This window comes from Adiantum capillus-veneris, chromosome 17, assembly GCF_014529385.1.
Source record: "Adiantum capillus-veneris isolate H3 chromosome 17, ASM1452938v2, whole genome shotgun sequence".
Taxonomy (NCBI): Eukaryota; Viridiplantae; Streptophyta; class Polypodiopsida; order Polypodiales; family Pteridaceae; genus Adiantum; species Adiantum capillus-veneris.
Window position 1 is genome coordinate 83,054,490 of NC_140947.1, and position 19,699 is coordinate 83,074,188.

Genomic DNA, 19,699 nt, shown 5'->3' on the forward strand with positions numbered 1-19,699 from the left:
TAAGCCTCGCGTGACCACGCTCATTCGAAAGTGCTATAGAACGCCCGTCTGGCCCTGTGTACCCTTTCAAAATCCCAGAAAGCTGAAACTTTGAAAAGCCAAACAAACGCAGCGATTTCCTGGTCCCATAGAGAACCTTTGACGTCAAAACGATGAGATTGCCTTTTTTAATAGAAACATGCCAGCAATGGCTAGCTGCCATGTGGTAGAAGGAAGCTATCCTCTCTCATTGTCTCTCTCTTTCTCTCACACACACACCGTGATGCACAGTGCACACTGCTCTCTTTCTTCCCTCTCTAGAACATCCTGCGCTGCTGCGCTATGGCATGGGAAATTGGGCACTCTCTTCTTTGGCTCCATTCCAACTAATAAATTACAGGCAATCTGTGCATATTGATTGCCATTTTGTTTGTGTGTGTGTCTCTGTGTGTGAGAGAGAGAGAGAGAGAGAGAGGAGAGGCTGAGTAGGGCTGTGTGAGAGAGAGAGAGAGTGAGTGTATGTGTGCTGGAGAGAGTGTGTGTTTGTAGCTGAGAGTGAAGTGGTGTGTGTGTTCTTTTATCCCCTCACATCGAGAGCATGGCTCTCAGCCTCATCATCACAGGAGTAGTCAACCTCATCACCTTCTTGCTTTCCATCCCCCTTGTGGGAGCAGGCATCTGGCTTGCCACCAAGCTCAACACAGAGTGTGTGCGCTTTCTCGAATGGCCCATCATTGCCATCGGTGTTGTGATCTTGCTCATCTCTCTCGCGGGCTTCATTGGCGCATGCTGGAGAGTCCCATGGCTGCTCTATATCTATCTAGTGGTCATGTTCTTTATAATTTTGCTGCTGCTTGTCTTCATCATTTTTGCATTTGTGGTGACCAAAGACGGCCCGGCAGCCGAGAGCGGGCGGCGGAGCTACAGCCTCAATGACTATTCGCCATGGCTCAAGCAGCAAATGAGGAGTAGCAGCAATTGGGCCAAGATCACAAGTTGTATCAAAGATGCCAATGTCTGTGTGAAGATGAACGACGAGTACAAAACTGAAGCCGCCTTCTACAGTGCTGATCTCTCTTCGGTTCAGGTTTGAACTTTCCCCTCACTGAGCTTCATCTCTCCATGTGTGCCAGACATCTTTGTGCGCATCTTGTAAAAACCAGAAATTGGACTCTGGCAACTTTGTCCATATATAAAGATGCATGTCCAGTTGTTGTAGAGACCGTTCTAGAGAGATCTCACTAATCACATTCAGCCATGCACATATGCATACAACTCACATGCATGAATACATACACGAGAGTATTGACTATAAACATACATGTGTATAGCCTTGGCACTAAGTGACACCCATATTAAATGCGGGGTGGAGTAATGGGATCGATGGTCCGGGTTGAGGGGCGGGTTCTCGAGGTGCACTAAACATGGCCGCACAAAAGACGAGATACAATAAACTTGGCCAGCGGGAAAAACGAGGCGCACTGCTCGGTTTTGAACCGGTGGCCTTGCAGTGCAGGTTGAGGGTCGCACAGGCTAACCACTTCACCAACGCGCGCATCATGTATGCCTAGTCGTTTTTATGGCCTTATGTTGTGAGGTGATATGCATTTCCTAAGCTGTCCAGGTTTAGTTCTTGATTTGACCGCTGCGGCTGCGATCTCCTCTGCTTTCGCGCGTGAGCTTTTCTGCCTTTGATCCCATTGCCTCCCCCTCTTAAATATGGGTGTTACTTAGTCCTGAGGTGTGTATAGGTGCTCGTACAGGGCTATGAAGGATTGTACAGTTTCAGACTAGTAACTACTAGTAACTCTGCTAAGTAATTTGTAGAAGCCGCTTTTGTGTAGACTATCCTTAGGGGCAGGTTCTCGTCAAAGTCAACAATGCGGAAGCGTAGAGCAACAGCAAGAATACGAGAGAGAGAGAGAGAGAGAGAGAGAGAGAGAGAGAGAGAGAGAGAGAGAGAGTTGAACCAATCAACCTTGGCAATGAAAACTGATAATAATAATATGAGGGCTAGGTGTGTATAAATACTCACCTTAGCAAATTGCCGTACCCAAGATTTGACAGATAAGTAAAATAAATACCTAAAGCCAAAATAAATATTGGGATCACATTGAGCCATTCACTTGAAATGCTACAAACTTTAACACCCTCTCTGTAGCTTATAGTGCACATATGTAGGAAGACCAAGTTCATGGACAACCCAGCACATGATCCATCCATTGAATACACATTGGTTATGCAGTCTCCAACTTTGTACCTTAGAAGAATGCCATCTTGAGCATCGTTTGCCTCATAGAAAATTGAATTGTAGAATTTCAAACTATGGATGCTCATTGTGGTCAATTGCTTTGCCTGGGGATTCACTACGATGTCATCTCGTATAAGGATATATTCAAGTATTCCATCCAATACTTCAACTACATTTGGATGCTTTGGCAGACTGCTGGTCCACTGTCATGATGATTGATCACTTTTCATTGCTTTATCATCTACTTCGCTCCCTAGAATGAGGTGGTCACTTCTGATAGCTTTTCCAGGTTGGATTAGTAGAGTTAAATAAACCATATCAGACAAGCAAACTTCAGACGTCAGATCAAACGAAGACAAAGATTGAAGTGAAATGAAAACGCGACTCATACTAGATCTGGAAGTGGAATGTATACTGAGATGAGTACAGCTGATAATAAGTACAATAGTATGAGCCCAAGAATGCTTTGAGATTAATGGAAAAAAAGTACAAGAGCACGACTAGCTCTAGGAGTGACACTAGACAATAGATTTAGTGATTATGGTCACGTCAAATGAGCAAAGGGTTCTATTTTCAGGTGTCGGACTGGACCTCTGATTGACTGTCGATTGTGCAATTGTTGCAGTAACTGGGCTTGGTACTTATTAGTTCGTGCTGCTAATCTGACTTTCTGACTTGGGTATGTTCCCAGTGTCTACACTTTCTTCCCCCCTTTTTCTTTGAATTTTGGAATATTTTTAAAATTTTAGGTGTAGTGCTGAAAATGTCAAGTGTGTTTCTTAACATAGCTTCGAACTGACAATTTGCCTTTCTTTATTCTGTCTAGCTCACATAAGATGTCCTCGTCCCCTCTATTACCTCAATATTCTAGATGGAAAGCTTTAATCGGTTTGTTGTATGTCCTGAGTTGGCACGCTGGGTAATGGTAGTACCACTTCCTAGCTTCATCCTTCAGTGTCTGCGGAAAGTACTCTTCCCATTTGTCTTCATCGATATCTTTGAGCTCAACATATCGAATGTCTGAATATGGACATCGGGGTCATCTATCTTACTCCCTTTACATACTGAAAAGGCAATCTTCAAATCAATAGATTTTTCATGATGCTTAGGTTTTGCTTTTGAGAGTGGCTTGGGTTCTCTGGTTTGTCTTTTGCTACAGTTATCAGTATCAGCGTCCCACTTATCATTGTTATCTGCCTCCGTCACAGTATTTGGTTTTGGTTTTCGCTCTGATTTCCTAAGTACTGATCTGTCTCTCTACCTACTACCATCACTTTCATTTGTATGCTTTTTTCATCTGCCCTTTTCTTTTTTTTGAGACCCACCAGACCGAGAGAGTCTCTGTGCTCTCTCTGAATGCCTTGCCCTGGACTCGCGAGAATGCTAGGATTCCTCTATTTCCTTAGCGTTTCTCCGGTATAGGTTGGCGTTTGTTTCATTATCAAGCTCGTTGTCAGTGTCATAGCCTCGCTCCGACTCCATAAATCTGGTTGTGGGCCTTCGATCATGTCGAATTCTCCTAGGCGGGATGACCGAATTCAGCTAGCTCCAAAAACTCAGCGGGGAGATGGATTCTTTGTCGATAGTTATTCAACTCACCATCATCGTCTTCAAAATAGAATGAGCTGGTTACTTCTGACAGCTATTCGAGGTTGGATTAGTAGAGTTAGTTTAAGCGGACTTCAAACAACAAATCACACAAAGACAAAGATTGAAGTGAAATGGAAATGCAAGATTGTATTGGATCTGGAACTGGAATGTATATTCAGACAAGTACAATTGATAATAAGTACAACAGCATGAGCCTAAGAATGCTTTGAGATTAATGGCAAAGAGTACAAGAGCATGATTAGCGACAGGAGTGACACTAGACAATAGACTCATTGATAATGGTCCCGTCAAATGAGTAATGGACCCTATTTATAGGTGTTGGACTTGGCCTCTGACTGATTGTTAACTGTGCAGTTATCGCAGTAACTGTGCAAATCATTGATAATGGTCCCGTCAAATGAGTAATGGACCCTATTTACAGATGTTGGACTTGGCCTCTGACTGATTGTTAACTGTGTAGTTACCGCAGTAACTTGCGGTAACTGTGCTAATTTGACTTTTTGACTAAGTCCCTTCCCGTTGTCTATACTCCCACATGTAACATCCGATAGCGTTCCAGATCTGATTGAGTGTCATCATCCTGTAGGTACGATCAGACCTGAAGCTCCTTCTCTCTCTTCATAGGCAACATTATTCAAGATAAGTCTTTTAGTTTGATTATGCCATTAGAGAAAACCTAGTCCTTCTCATAGAGTTCTGACTATACTATCTTTAAATGGGTTTCTTCGGGCCTAACGTTGATTGGTATCTCGGGAGGTGCACCTTTAAGAAAGTATTCAAAACCCCTTTACTTACATGCTTAAGGTAATAAAATGACTCCTTTTACTTTAAAAACTTACGGGTTTTTCTCTAAAATCAATTAAGAAACCCCTTCTGTTAATATAATTTTGTGAAAATATTAAAATTTTGGCAATTAAAAAACCCATTCATTTGAACTCACGTGGTAACTTACATGTCTAAGAGGTGAACCCCCCGAGACTGAAATAGCAAAATCAAATTTTCTTTTTTGAATTTCCTTCCTTTCAGCTTATTGTCATGTCAACATTTTCTTCATTGTTGCACCACTTTCTATTTTGGTATTGCTCTCTGTCTGATTTTATCTAGCTTGAGTAGCTCATTCAATCTTGTTCTATTTTTAATTTGAGATTAGAAACAACGAATTACACAGGTAAAAGTGCTCTTGTTCCATACACCATTTTGAATAGTGTCCAAAGTGTTGTCTAAAGCTTGTCATCCTAAGTGTGAGCTTCCTTTTGAACCATCTTAGTCAGAATAGCCTTGGTAGTCTTGTTGCTACTCTCAACGTGTCCTTTGCATCTGGGATCGTAAGGTGTTGTCGCAAATTGCTGACGTGTCAAGCCACTTATCACGTGACACATGCAACCCTATGTGTCCGTGGACAAGCTACAATATGACCAGGGTTCAGTTCAGTAAAGTCAGTCTAGAATAGGAAGCGATCTGACACTTTTGTGAGTCTGTTCGTAGACTGTGCATGTCTAGACACTTAGATTAGATGCATATCCCCTAATTGCAAACAGCATGATCATCAGATTTTCATCAGAACCCATCAAGAGCATTTTTACAGTGCATAGACCTATTTTTCCTATTTTAGCCAATTTTCATTTATTATTTTTAAGTGACTTTTGTTGGAAACTAGGTAGGGCAATTTTGCTAAGTTTTTTTGACTTAATAACACCTTATGTTGTTGTTTTGATCTTTAGCGCTTCTAGTATTTTTACTATAGCTTGACAAATTGCTAGCCTTTATCATGGCTGAGTATGCCCATCACCTTCGGAGGGTGATAGAAACTCAGCTCGTCGGTTTTGTAGAGTACGTTCAAAGCATGAATGACCTCTATATAAACCTGCACCTACTCTTGGGCACTGACGACGTGAGTAGGGATGTCATAGCTGTTGTCCAAGCTATGCATGATGTCCAAGCTATGCATGATAAAGGTGATAATCTTATTCTTCCTGTTTGGACAAGCAGCGAAGTTGAGATCACATATTGTCAAGTTTGGTTCTTTGCTCTTTGTAGGTTTGTAGTAGTATTCATTTTGCGATTTCGTATTTAGCTTACCTGAGGGCTTAAGAATGTGTTCCGTTAGAAGTTGTTGTGTGAAGTTTGATTTTTAGGATTAAGTTTTTAAGATGTCTTATTCTTTTTTGCTTAAAGTTGAGTACCTGTTTTAAGCCAAGTAAGTTGCGTCAACTTATTTTACACATACCTTTTCTATAAACATTTTTAAGTTAATAATGGTTTGTTTTATCTAGTTTTGTTTCGTAGCAAACAAAGTGATTTAGTTTGTTTTTGTTTTTCTTTTCTTTTCTTGGTCCCTTGCTTTTATAGTTTCATGAGTGCTTTATTCCCTCTTATAATTCGTGAGTTCAGACTATTTTGAACTTATGAAGGTATATATATTGTATATATAGAAACCTAGTGCTAGCACTTTCTGGCAGAAGAGGCATCAGGAGCTTCGGTTCAACATGCACCTTCTTAGTAGGACCCCTTCAGCAAGGTCTAGCGTTTTTGCAACACAGCACCAAGGCTAGCGTTTTGCATTCACAGGACAGCCTTGGCGTTTTTGCATGGCAGATCAGCCTCGGCGATCACAAGACACAGCAGATCAGCCCCAGCATTAGCAGATTCCCACAACAAATAGCAGATTTCCACAGTAGAGCCCAATCAGCCTTAGCATTTTTTGCATCAGCCTGACACCTCAGCGTTTTTGCAGATCTTCGCGACAAAATCAGCCCATAGACCAGCATTTTCAGTTTTTAGCAGTTAGAACCCACATAACAAGTCCCGAACCTTGCAGATCTCACCTTCCCGCAGCAGATCCTCGCCGCACGGTCAGATCCCGCTAAGTTTGCAGTTTCAGCCCGGAAAACGCAGATTTCAGCATCTGCATTTTCAGCGCATTGTCCTCGTACTGTCGTCATCGACATCGTCACCGACATAGAGTCAAAATTCAACAGATAAAGATTTGCAGATTTCAGCCTCTTATCATTTGCAGATTTCAGCTCGTCTCGTCGTCGGCAAGTCCAAAGCATTGTAGAGATTTGTGCAATCATAAGTAGACCGCTCTCGCCATAGAGAGTGGAGTCTTCGGAGGAGGGTTTGACAACATACTGGTGTCGTATTCTTCTCTCTCTATCTCTCAGTCTCAGCACCTTCATTCACAGTGTTTATCCACTTTGTTTGTGATCACTTGCACTCTCTCATAAAGAACGGAAAGCTCTCCCTTCCCTAAGTAAAAGGAACCTTGAGCAGAGTTTGGAGCACTCATCTTAAGAAAAGTTCAACATCCGCTGCACCTTACTTTGATATCAGAGCTTTGGGAGTGTTCTGTATCACTCAAGGAAAGAACCACAAGAATTTTTTTGCTTGTTGCTGTCGCACGTAACCCAAGTCCTCTTGGGTGTGTCGATTCCTAATCGTGTTTTTGAAGAGTGACAGGAACCCCAAGAAAGAAGGGCTTGTCCAACCTCCCCTTGTGCCTCTTTTCACTCATTGAGAGCGGACCATGCACTTAGCGGCCGGCCAGTTGACGTGAGGTGGGAAAAAGCAACCTTGGTGTGAGCGCAAGGCCGCCAAGGGGTGCGCTCACAGGAAAGAGCAGAACTCGGGTGAAGAGAAGATCCTTCTCTAACACAGATTGCAAGCGAAAGAAGAACCTCAAGAACTCAAGAATCTCAAGAACTCAAGAACCCAAGAACCCAAGAACCCAACAAGAACCCAAGTTCCTCGTTGTCACGTGACACATCCAACCCTATGTGTCCGTGGACAAGCTACAACATGACCAGGGTTCAGTTCAGTCAAGTCAGTCTAGAATAGGAAGTGATCTGGCACTTTTGTGAGTCTGTTCGCAGACCGTGTATGTCCAGACACTTAGATTAGATGCATATCCTCTGGTTGCATATAGCATGATCATTAGATTTCCATCAGAATCCATCAGGAGCATTTATACAGTGCATAGACCTATTTTCCCTATTTTTGCCATTTTTCACTTATTATTTTTAAGTGACTTTTGTTGGGAACTGGGTAGGGCGAATTCCATAAGATAATATATAAGAAAACCAAGGCTAGCATTCCACAACAGAAGAGGCAGCAGGAGCATTGCTCAATAGGCACCTTCTCAACAAGAACCTTGGCGTTTCCAGCCCAGAAGCACTAGCGTTTTCAACATGGGAACCCAGTGAAATTCATCCATGAACAACAGTGTTTTTTAGCCTTGAAGACTCAGCCATTTTAGCGTTTTTGAACACAGCGTGGCAGCGTTTTGAACATAGCAATCCAGTGTTTTTAAGCCAGTAACCAAACGGTTGAAACCCAATAGAACCAGCGTTTTTGTACCCTCAGATCAGCGATTTGCAGCCGCAGCATCTCAGCGCTTTTACAACAGTAAATTCAGTAGGAAATCCAGCAAATTCAACAGACAAAGAACAGCATAGAACATAGCATTTTCAGCGCGTCTTCGTCGCATCGTCGCCATCGACATCGTCACCGACATAGAGTCAAAATTCAGCAAATAAAGATTTGTAGATTTCAGCCCTTAGCGTTTTCACATTTCAGCCTGTCTCGTCGTCGTCCTCATCGTTGTCGACATCGTCGGCAAGTCCAAGCATTGTAGAGATTTGTGCAATCATAAGTAGACCGCTCTCGCCATAGAGTGTGGGGCCTTTGGAGGAGGGTTTGACAACATTTTGGTGTCGTATTCTTCTCTTTCTATCTCTCAGTCTCAGCACCTTCATTCACAGTGTTCATCCACTTTGTTTTTGTCCATTACACTCTCTCACTAAAGGAACGGAAGGCTCTCCCTTCCGTAAGTAAAAGGAACCCTTGAGCACAGTTCGGAGCACTCATCTCGAGCAAAGGTCAACATTCACTTCCGCTGTACCTTACACTCGTGAACTTAAGAACCCAAGACTTCAGTGGATGGTCATCACGCGGAATGGATACTTTGCATGAAGGTGGTGAGCATGAGGGTGGCGAAGAAGAATTTTCCCCACCAGGAGGTTTTTCTGACCCTCCCCCTTCCCCATCTACACTAAGGATTGCACCAGATCCTATGGAAGCTTGGTGCAAGACGATGATGGACATGATGACAACGTGGCACAAAGCAAGAATGGTAGCCATGGAGCGTGAGCGCGAGCAATTACGCTTTCCTTTCTGCGTCAACATATGCAAAGGGGAAGCAACCTCTATAAACTTTCTAATGAACTGCCTGTAGTTGTCACCAGCGTGTGACTACTATCTATCCTGTGACTACTATCTATCCTTTTTGTTGATTTCTTTCTTATTATTTATTTACTTTCACTTTTTGGAAACACCCCTCGAGAAATCTAACTGCCCTGCATTGCATAGCTAGTGTGGAACTGTCCAGAGGGAGTCCAGGCCTGAGGGCAAGAGAGCGCTAAGGTTGGACAAGGACTATGGTTAGCCAAAGTGGGGTCATTGACTAGCCAAAGTGGAATCCTTTGCTATAGAGGCTACATGTCAGTTGTGGATGTGGCCGCAGTGTACAAAGAGGGTCGGATGACCTAGAAAGATACAATGGCAGCATCTCCTAAAATTTAGGGAAGTGCTATTTTGGGACCTAAAAATGTGTTGGCGTCATTACCTCCGGAATGACAAGGGGAACATTTTCTTACTCTGCCGTGAAGTCAACTGGGCAACCGGTTGGGAGATTTTTAGGCGGCAACCCCGAAATGGGAAAATGCTTGTAAATGTGCCAAGTGGCACCTTCTGGTGCACTTTCCTCATGCAACAAGAAGTGGCACTGAATTTGAAGGAGGGGGAGAGCCCCATTTTCAGATTTTGTCACAGGTTAAGAGCTATGGAGTGCTTGCTTTCCCTCTTATGCACAGTGCGGTGCCAGGAGTGATGCCCTGCATGCTACGCACTGCCCTCTCTCCCCTTTGGCAGTATGTTATGCCCCTCTAGTGGGCTCTTTATTTGACCAATGTACAGTTGTGTGGGTTCATGCGCGATTGCCGATTCAAGAGCCTCTTGCACAGGTACTGGATTAGCTAGCGGCTAATCCCCCGCAGGTACAGGTGATTCAGAGAGGTTTCACGCTCGAAATCTCGTCCGATTCAAAGGGCAAGTAGCCCTACAGGTGCGGGAGCTCGAGGACTTGCTACGGATGCGACTGGCACGCGAAACGGAGCCCGAAACAGTAAATTACAGCCTGCTGTGTATTTTTGCAGGTTTAGGGTTTTGGTCCTAAACGGACCCTAATACCCCCAGGAGGTTCGGGGACGCAAGGGGACCGATGTACAGGTGATCTGGCGCATTTTCGGGGCTGAAAACAGAGAATTCAGCGTGCTGCAGATTCTCGCCAGGTTTTGCGAAGTGCCCGTATGCGTCGGGAAAGTCTTTTAATGTGTGGGAATACTGACGTGAAGGGTTCTAGTACAGTTCTGCTGTTGAAATCAAGCCAGAACAGTCAAAATTCAGCCAAGGTTGTGCGAGGCAGCTTGGAAAGAACCACAGCGTTTATTCCCTCTTTTAAACAATAAAGAAATACAGAAAGGGGCGCCTAAGTTAGGGGCCAATCTGGTGTCGGTCTTCTCATACAGGTGCATTCTAGCATCTGTATCCCATTCCCCTCTCTTGTGTCATTATAGCGCAGGTAGAATAGATGACTAATAATGGGTGAAAGCTAAATCAAGGTTTGAAGTAAAGTCTACCGCCCTTTTTGGATTGAACAGGCCGGTTTCATGGTTCCATCGACGGGATTAAATCACTTTTTCCCATAGAAGTGAGCCTTGGTCAGGTTGGGCTTGAAGACACAGGGGATCATGGACTAGACACAGGGAATTGCAATTATGGCTGACAGACCAGATGATGTGACTGAAGAGGTTTCCTCTTCACAGGGTCAAAAGACACATGAAGTGGGTGAGTCCTCAAGACCACCACAGACGGATGATGATATATTCAGGACCCAATTGGCTACTGCTGTGGCTATGTTCACACAAGTAATGCAGAACCCGAGGTTTTTAGCCTTTCTGCAACCTCCTGTTCCGTCTCAGCAAGTTGGGTCATTGGATGATATTCAAAAGCCTGTTAAGGCTCGAGCACAGGTGATTCATACTGCACAGTCAATGGAAACACTTGTACACTTAACGGAGGACATACAGTCTCCACAACCTGTGCCTAAGGTGCAAGAACAGGTGGCTGAGATGCCAGTCTTTCAAGCTGTACCAGTTCAGCCCGCCACCTTTCAGCAACCTATAGCTGGTTCTAATGGACAGGGAAGCAACCTACAGGCTATGCAACAGGTCTTCCCACCACCTTCAATACACCTTGGCTATTTTGGAGGTGGATCGGTATTCCAGAGCATGGCTGGTCATGCACTTGGAAATCAGTTGTACACGCCAGGAACAGTGTTCAGGGGTGCTCAAACGATGATGCCTAACCCCATGTACAGTGTCATGGGTATGCAACCAGGGTTTCAGAGCACTCAGGGCCAATTTAGGATGCCACAGACAAATTTTGGTATGGCTGGAATTACAAATCAGCAGCCAAATATGGCATTTCCAGGTCAAGTTAATAGTGGCCAAGGAACACAGATGAACCCTAATAGTGTTTCCATGTTTCAGTCACTTCCATATGACAATTTAACGCCGCTGGAGAGGCCAACTCCGTACAAAGAAGGTGGCAAAGGTGTGTCTTTCACGACCTTTACAGGGTTTGATGACAGGAAGAAGGCTCTCTCATTCCTCCAGCAGTTTGATAAGGCCTATGCAGGGGGAAACTTTACAGAGGCTTCAAAGGTCCGCAAGGCAGCCACTTTCTTGACAGGGAATGCGGGACAATGGTGGACAACTTTATTGCTTCAAGGGCAAGCTCTGTCCGCATGGATTTACTTCAAGCAGATTTTTGCAGCAGCATGGTTATCTGATGACTTTGAAGCAGATGTCATGACAGAATGGCACCAGCTTAATGCTGCCACTTGCAGAAATCTGGATGATTACAATCGGAAAGCTCTACTTCCAATAACTTCCTATAGGTTTGTGCCATTGACAGAACAGATTGAAAAATACTGTTGTGGCCTACCTAAAGGATTGAGAAAGTACTATACGAAGACAAAAGTCACTACTTTGACGCAGCTCATCGAGGTAGCAAACACTGGCAATGGTTTGCTCAAGGGATAAGATTGTGAATTTAACACTGGCGTCAAGGCAAGATCAGGCAAGAAAAATTCAGCCAAGAAGCACGTTCCCAATGAGGCTCCTGAAGGGACTCAGGAGTCAACCAACGCAGGGAAAGATAAAGCTACGGTTGAATCAGAAAAGGGACCAGCCAAGAAATGGAAAAGACGTTTTCCTCGCAAGTCAGAAGAGCAAAAGGTCTTGAGGACAGAGAACAAATGCTTTATATGTGAGCAGCCTGGCCACATTGCTTACAATTGTCCTACAAAGGAAAGGCCAGCTGATTCTGATGACAAGGAAGACAAGAAAGGAAAGAAGCCCATGGCTGGTCTAGTGCCAGATATGGTGGGCGACAAGCCAAATTCAGATGCAAGTGAGCTTTGCAGAGCATGGGGAAAGGTCAAGGATCAAACAGTGCTTATCTTCTTTGACCTAGGGGCCAAAGCCAACTTTATTTCCCTAGAATTGGCTTCGAAGTTGGGAATCAGACCTGAAGAGATGGGGTATATAGCAGAGGCAGGTTTGGCATGTCCTGGCCATACAGAGGGTGTGACACCCATCATTGGAAAGTTGCGCCTACATATCCAGTTCTATGTAGATGTTGAAGAATTTTACATCATGCCACTGGACGGATGTGATGTGTTGTTAGGTATTCCTTGGTTATTTCGTGTACAGGGAATCATGGATGCCTACAACAAAAAGATCACTGTACAGAGCAGGGGAAAGACTCACATTCTGGATGTAAAGCTTAAAGGGGAGTCTATTCCCACTGTATCAACTTCTGCTATTACTTCTGTAATGAAAAAGCATCTTTCTGCGTACTTGGTTTTTGCACGTGAAGTGTGAGATTGTGATGAATCAAATTTATCTGTGCTAGATAAAGAAAGGTCAATGTTTTTACAACAGTATAGTGACTGTTTTTCCGATTCATTACCGTCTCAATTACCGCCAGAGAGACCCGAGGACCGTGCGATAGATTTGGTGCCAGGCAGTAGCCCACCAAATAAGCCTCCGTACAGGGTTAGTGCGGCTCAACAGAAAGAGATAATGAGCCAAGTACAGGAGCTGTTAGAAAAGGGGCTGATTCAGCCCAGTTCATCTCCATTCTGTTCTCCAATGTTGTTGGTGCAGAAAAAGGATGGCTCATGGTGTATGTGCATCGACTACCGCGCATTGAACAAGAATACCATCAAGAATAGGTTCCCTATACCTAGAATTGATGATATTATGGACAAATTAGAAGGAGCAGCTGTAACAGACTTGGACACTCCAAGTCAAGAATCAACCACGACAGCACCAAATAACCACTTCAAAACAATTCACAGATCACAATAGATTTGCACTGGCCCGGCGGAGTTCCGTGCCTAGAGATATTGGCCCCAAAGACTGGCGCCCCTTTCGGTATTTCTTTTTGTATTAATCAATCATCAAAGTACAAGAGAGCGGTTAGGGTTTCACTCTCAGACTCTGCGTCCAGATGCCCTGAGAAGTGAGGCCCTCACCACTAATTTAAAGGTTACAAGGGATGCCCAAAAGCAAAGCCCCAAAAGCTTTTAAAATCAAAAGCATTAGTTCTCTCTCTCTCTCTTAGAGAGTCTTTTCTCTTTTTTTTATATAAAAAAAAGCAAAAGCAAAATTCGCGTCGCTCATCATTTTCCAAATTTTTTTTTTAAAAAAAAATAAAAAATAATAATTCGCCTCCGCGATTTCCGGAATTTAGGGTTTCTGGCAAAAATTAGGGTTTGCAGGAATTTTAGGGTTTCTGGCAGAAATTAGGGTTTCTGCTGTCCGCCACGTCATCACTTTGTGACATACCCCCCTCTTGAAAGCATTGTAATCGACCGCGATTACGCCTGCAAAACCGACAAAAGCCATAAACCGTCTTCGCAGACACTGACTGTTAGTACCTACGTACTAGGAACGCACATCTAGCACATGTACAAAATCGACAGTCACATCACACGACATCACAGGACATCACCAGACATCACAGGACATCACATGACATTCAACATTCATTCGGATCTTAGACCATGATTTATCGGCAATGTAGCTAGCAATCACATCTAGGTCCAATCGGGACCTCATAGATGTCCGATTGACTAACCCCTATTGCAACCATGTCTATTCGAGATCAATCAGACCAAAATGCTGCAGTCATTTCGGCTATCAGTTCCTGCACTCACAAGAAGTCAAGAACAAATCAGTATCATAATCAGGAATTCCATTTCATAAAGTCATCCAGCAGAATACTGTCAGCTCTCAGTATCCCTGAAGCTCAAAGAGACATCAGTGACTTCAGTATCAAAATCAAGGCATCTGTTGACAAAGGAGCGGAGTAACTCCCCTCTTGTGCATCCCACTGTACCAGATCTTCGGCCAAGCTGAGTTTCTGGGTTCCGTTTGGAGTAGACTATGCTAAGCCAAAACATCGAGGTAAAGTTTCACAATCCGAGGAGTATCTGCTAGGTCCTCCTCCTCCATCCACTTCGCATCAAATGCAGGAAAGTTCTTGAACTTAACCAAGAACCGCCTTCGGACTTTACCTTTCTTCGTATCATTACGTGCCAAAATCTGTTCAGGAACAAGGATCTCCTCGTTTTCTTCCACTTTGGGTTGCTCATCAGGCTCCCCATCATAAGGCACATCACCCTTAACAGGGTTCAAGAGACTCACATGCAATGCATTGTGAATCCTACAAGTATCTGGCAGTTTCAATCGGAAGGAGACATCATTTATCTTGTCAGTAATCTGGAAAGGTCCGTAGTATCACATACTAAGCTTTGGAAAAAGCCTCTCCTTTCCCTGTTTCTTTCTTAGGCGTGCCTTCTCAAAAGTAAGAGCACCCAATCATCCTCCTTCAGTTTCCAGTCGCGACGATGGCGATCCGCTGCCTTTTTCTGTCGTTCTTGAGACTCCTGCAAAGTCTCGCGAACCTTGGCAAAAGCCGTATCCAAATCTCGCGAATATTCATCCGCTTCAAATTTCTAATCTTTCGTACTTAGGAAGGATGGAACCTTCGCAGCAGTTTCAACAATCTCACATGGCGTCTTCCCCGTCGAAGAGTGTATCGTGTTATTGTAGGCAAATTCCACCAAAGGTAAGTTCTTTTCCCATTGAGTCTTCTGATCCGAGATACAAGACTTCAATAAATCTAAAATCACTGAATTGGCAATCTCAAATTGCCCGTCAGTCTGCAAGTGGAACGATGACGAGAACTGCAACTGCGTGCCAATGTTCTCCCAAATTGCTTTCCAAAAGAAACTCATAAATCTGGGGTCTCTGTCGAAGACAATCGTCTCAGACGTGCCATGTAATCGGAAAATCATCGTGATCATTCTGTGTTCTCGGGAGATCAAAAATGAAATCCATTGCAATACTTTCCCAGGGGTGGGTGGGTATGGGTAAAGGCTGTAACAATCCTTGTGCCTTATGCCTGTCAAACTTGACCTTCTGGCATACTGAGCAACTGCGCACAAACTCTTCGATATCCTTCTTCAGTCTCTGCCAAAACAAATTTCTCTCTACCCCTTTCATGGTGGTAGCAATGCCGTGGTGACCCGTAAAAGGTGGACAGTGGCAATCAGTCATAACCTTTTCCCTCAACGGCTGTGTAACGCACAACATAGTCTTTTTCATCAAGTAGCCTTCCCGAAGGGAGTATCCCGCTATTGTCTCCCCATCCCGTATCCGTGTGAAAATATCTGCAAAATCTGTATCTATGGCATACTGATCGACCATATCCTCGAAGCTCCTATGATGTATCGCGGAAAAAGCCAGAACCAACGGTTTCCGAGACAAAGCATCTGCCACCACATTCTTCTGTCCGTGCACATGGACAATCTGGAAGTGGAACTATGACAAGATGTTCACCCACCGCATCTGTTTTTCCGAAAGCTGCTTCTGTGACAAGAAGTAGCGCAAACTCTGATGGTCTGTAAAGACAGTAAAATCCGCTCCGAGTAGGTAATGCCGCCACTGAGTAAGAGCATGGATAACCGCCAAAAGCTCTTTCTCATAGATCTGTGCTGTCATCTCCGGCCTAGAGAACAAACGGCTCTCGTAAGCTATGACATGGCCTTCTTGCATCAAGACCGCACCCAGACTACGACCACAAGCATCACAAAATACTTCAAATGACTTCTGCAAGTCCGGCAAAGTGAAAATAGGTCCCGTAGTCAATTTCTCTTTCAACGTCTGAAAGGTAGTCACCTCTGTGGGTCCCCACGAAAAAGGTACTCCTTTCTGTGTCAAGGTATGCAAAGGGGAAGCAACCTCTGCAAACTTTCGTATGAACTGCCTGTAGTACGAACACAGTCCCAAGAAGCTTCTAGCTTCATGGACATTCCTCAAATCGGGCCAATCACGGATAGTCTCTATCTTGGGCGGGTTCATTTGCACTCCTGCTGTTGACACAATGTGTCCCAAGAAATGTATCTTTGGTAGGAAAAATTCACTTTTCGTAGCATTAATCACTAATGTGTGATCTCGTAATGCCTGAAAGACTTGAAGCAGATGATCTCTGTGTTCTGCCTCATTCTTGGAGAAAACAATGATGTCGTCAAAGAAAGTGCCAACAAATAGCCTGTACTCTCGAAAAATCCTATCCATCATCCGGTTAAATGTCGTAGGAGCATTGGTTAAGCCAAAAGGCATCACCAAAAACTCAAATAACCCAAAAGTCGTCCGAAAAGCTGTCTTGTAGACATCTCCTGGCGCTATCCTGATCTGATGATATCCACTCTTCAAGTCAATCCTACTAAAGCACGAGGATCCCTGTAACCTGTCGAGTATATCATCGATCCTAGGAATCGGAAATCTGTTCTTGATGGTGATTTCGTTGAGAGTGCTATAATCAATGCATATTCTCCAAGATCCGTCTTTCTTCAAAACCAACAACACTGGAGAGCAATACGGTGAAGTACTAAGCTGGACAAGACCCTTTTCCAAGAGGTCTTTCACTGAGTTCATAATCTTTTCATTCTGTACTCGGCTCACACGATAAGGTGGCCGATTCGGTGGCGTGCTTCCAGATATCAGATCAATGGTATGATCTTGAGGCCCTCTCAAAAGCAATCGGCATGAGCGTGGAGAAAAAAAATCTTGGCGTTCTTTTCTTCAGGTCAAAACATATTCAACCTTTATCCATCGTTCAGTTCTCCCAAAAGAATGAGTAAGAAAACTGAAGTTCATCAAGTACAATCTCTAAGCCCTTCATTTATCAAAGTCGCTTTCTCGGCCCGGTAGTCAACCACGGCGTAGTTCTTGTGGTACCAAGGGATCCCGAGTAGAACGTCACTCACGTGCCCTGAACACCCCTGTCATTGCAAACGAAGTTTGCCAATGCTCGGTGTAATGGCAACATCCCATCCGGGTGCCAGTCGAACTACCTCCGCCTGTGGCGTCAGTCTGTCGGGCGCAGTTCCAAATCGAGCCGCCAATTCCAAGTGAAAAGAAGTTGGCCTTGGCTCCTTCAAAAGAGCTTCCTGATCCTTCACTTTGCCCCAAAAAAAAACGGCAAAGTTTGTACTTTCATTCATTTGATTCGGTGCAAGTCCCACGCCATGTGGTACCAGTTCTGCTTTTCTATCTGCCTTTTCTGCCACATTCCTCAGCTGCTCTCGAACTCTCAGACGTGTCGTCGTCTTTATCATTCTGTTCTTTCTGTGCCTTATCAGGGCACTTCGCGGAAATATGTCCATGTTCCCCGCATCCAAAGCACTTCCCCTCTCTGATGAAGCGAGCTCTCTCCTCAGGAGTAAGCTTGGGTCGTGCATCCTTTTTTTTCTCTGGGTTGCTCTTTTTCATTCTACTTTCATTCCCAGAAGTCTGTTCGGCTCGTTGTGTCATGGCCTCATCTGTAGGGTAGGTCAGACTACCAGAGTGAATGGCAAAGCCCCGCTTCGCATGACTCATCAACTCCTGAATAGAAGCCGACTTCTGTTCCAAGCAGTGATCTCGGATCTCTGTAGGTAGACCCAAGGTAAACCGCTCAATCTGTTCTCTGAACGAGATCTTCTTGAATGAAGAGGCGGGTAGAAAAGAGCTCCAGAATCTTTCACAATAAGAATTCACTGTATCGCTCTTGGTCATCCGGAGATGGTTCCAAGCAGCTCGTATGTCTCGCTCAAACTCTTGAGTCAACCAAGAAGAAATAAAAAGCCTCTTGAATTTCAGCCATGTAATTGGCACAGTCTTGCTTAATAGAAGCGTGGACCACCAAGTACGAGCATTCCCCTTAAAGTAAGAGGCAGCTCTCCGAATCTTGGAGTGCTCTGAATAGCGTCCTCCCGCGAAAGCGATGTCAAAGTGCTGTATAAAAGACAAAGCCTTCGAAGCATCTGAGTATCCTGAAAAGTATCAAACTTGATCGAGTGGCCACCTTCCTTAAACTCTCGGACTTTCTTGCTTTTATCTTCGAGAAAGTCATATTGGTTGGCTTTGTAAAAATTCTTCTTGTTCGCATAAAACTTTCCGTCATCGGAACCTGAGCTGTCGGTAGACGAGTCCTCAGTAGAACTGTCAGTCTCTGGGCGAGATTTAGCCTTCTTTGCCTTTCTCTTGCCCTTTCCAAAGCGTTGCTTCTTGCTTCGCTTTTTACCTTTTCTGTCTTCTTCGCTCGAATCCGAGGAGCTAGAAGAACTGTCAGAAGAAGAAGAAGAAGAACTGGATAGGTCTTCAAACTTGACGCGCTTCTTCAATTTCTTTGCCTTGTCAAATGTCGATCGACGACCCAAATATCCCGGGAAGTCAGTGCCTTTCTTCTGCTTTTTGCCGTGCTTTTTGGCTTTCTTTTGCGTGTCAAAAAGCTGAGCAATCCGTGCATCAACCACGTTCTCCAGTTCCTTCTCCGTATATTTCTTGGAGGCAGAAGGTTTCTTGAGAGCGGGTTTCGGGAGTGGTGTTGTGGTTCTCTGCCACTCCATCTGTACCTCTTCCAAAGAGGTCTGGTTCATATATTTTGCCATCTTCGGGTCCTTGGCAAAATTGAGCATCATCATTGTTGCATCGCTGATCAACTGGCGACGCTCTATCTCTCGCCGCTCCGCCTAAGTAGGCCAAGGCGGGCCATCCTCTCTGCCTGAATCTTCGTTGTGATCCCAGCCCGCATCTCCAGATGCAGAGGGAGTCGACTGATCATTGCCTGAAGCCATAGGTGCCGCGGAAAAAAAAATTCGGAGATCGGATTTCCCGTAGAAGAGAAATCGGCCGTGCTCTGATACCACTGTAACAGACTTGGACACTCCATGTCAAGAATCAACCGCGACAGCTCCAAATAACCACTTCAAAACAATCACAGATCACAATAGATTTGCACTGGCCCGGCGGAGTTCCGTGCCTAGAGATATTGGCCCCAAAGACTGGCGCCCCTTTCGGTATTTCTTTTTGTATTAATCCATCATCAAAGTACAAGAGAGCGGTTAGGGTTTCACTCTCAGACTCTGCGTCCAGATGCCCTGAGAAGTGAGACCCTCACCACTAATTTAAAGGTTACAAGGGATGCCCAAAAGCAGAGCCCCAAAAGCTTTTAAAATCAAAAGCATTAGTTCTCTCTCTCTCTTAGAAAGTCTTTTCTCTTTTTTTTATATAAAAAAAAGCAAAAGCAAAATTCGCGTCGCTCATCATTTTCCATTTTTTTTTTTTTAATAATAATTCGCCTCCGCGATTTCCGAAATTTAGGGTTTCTGGCAAAAATTAG

At 44.3% G+C, this 19,699-nt stretch overlaps 1 protein-coding gene across 1 annotated transcript in view; it reads left to right on the plus strand.

Moving 5' to 3' along the window:
* Nucleotides 1–259: 259 nt before the first annotated feature.
* Nucleotides 260–19,699, plus strand: part of LOC147437584 (protein TORNADO 2-like) — a 38,102-nt gene continuing 18,662 nt past the window's right edge. The window contains exon 1 of the mRNA XM_086487101.1: nucleotides 260–1,066. Within this exon, the coding sequence (XP_086343227.1) occupies nucleotides 578–1,066 (489 nt within the window). The 5' untranslated portion in view covers nucleotides 260–577. The remainder of the gene's footprint in view (nucleotides 1,067–19,699) is intronic.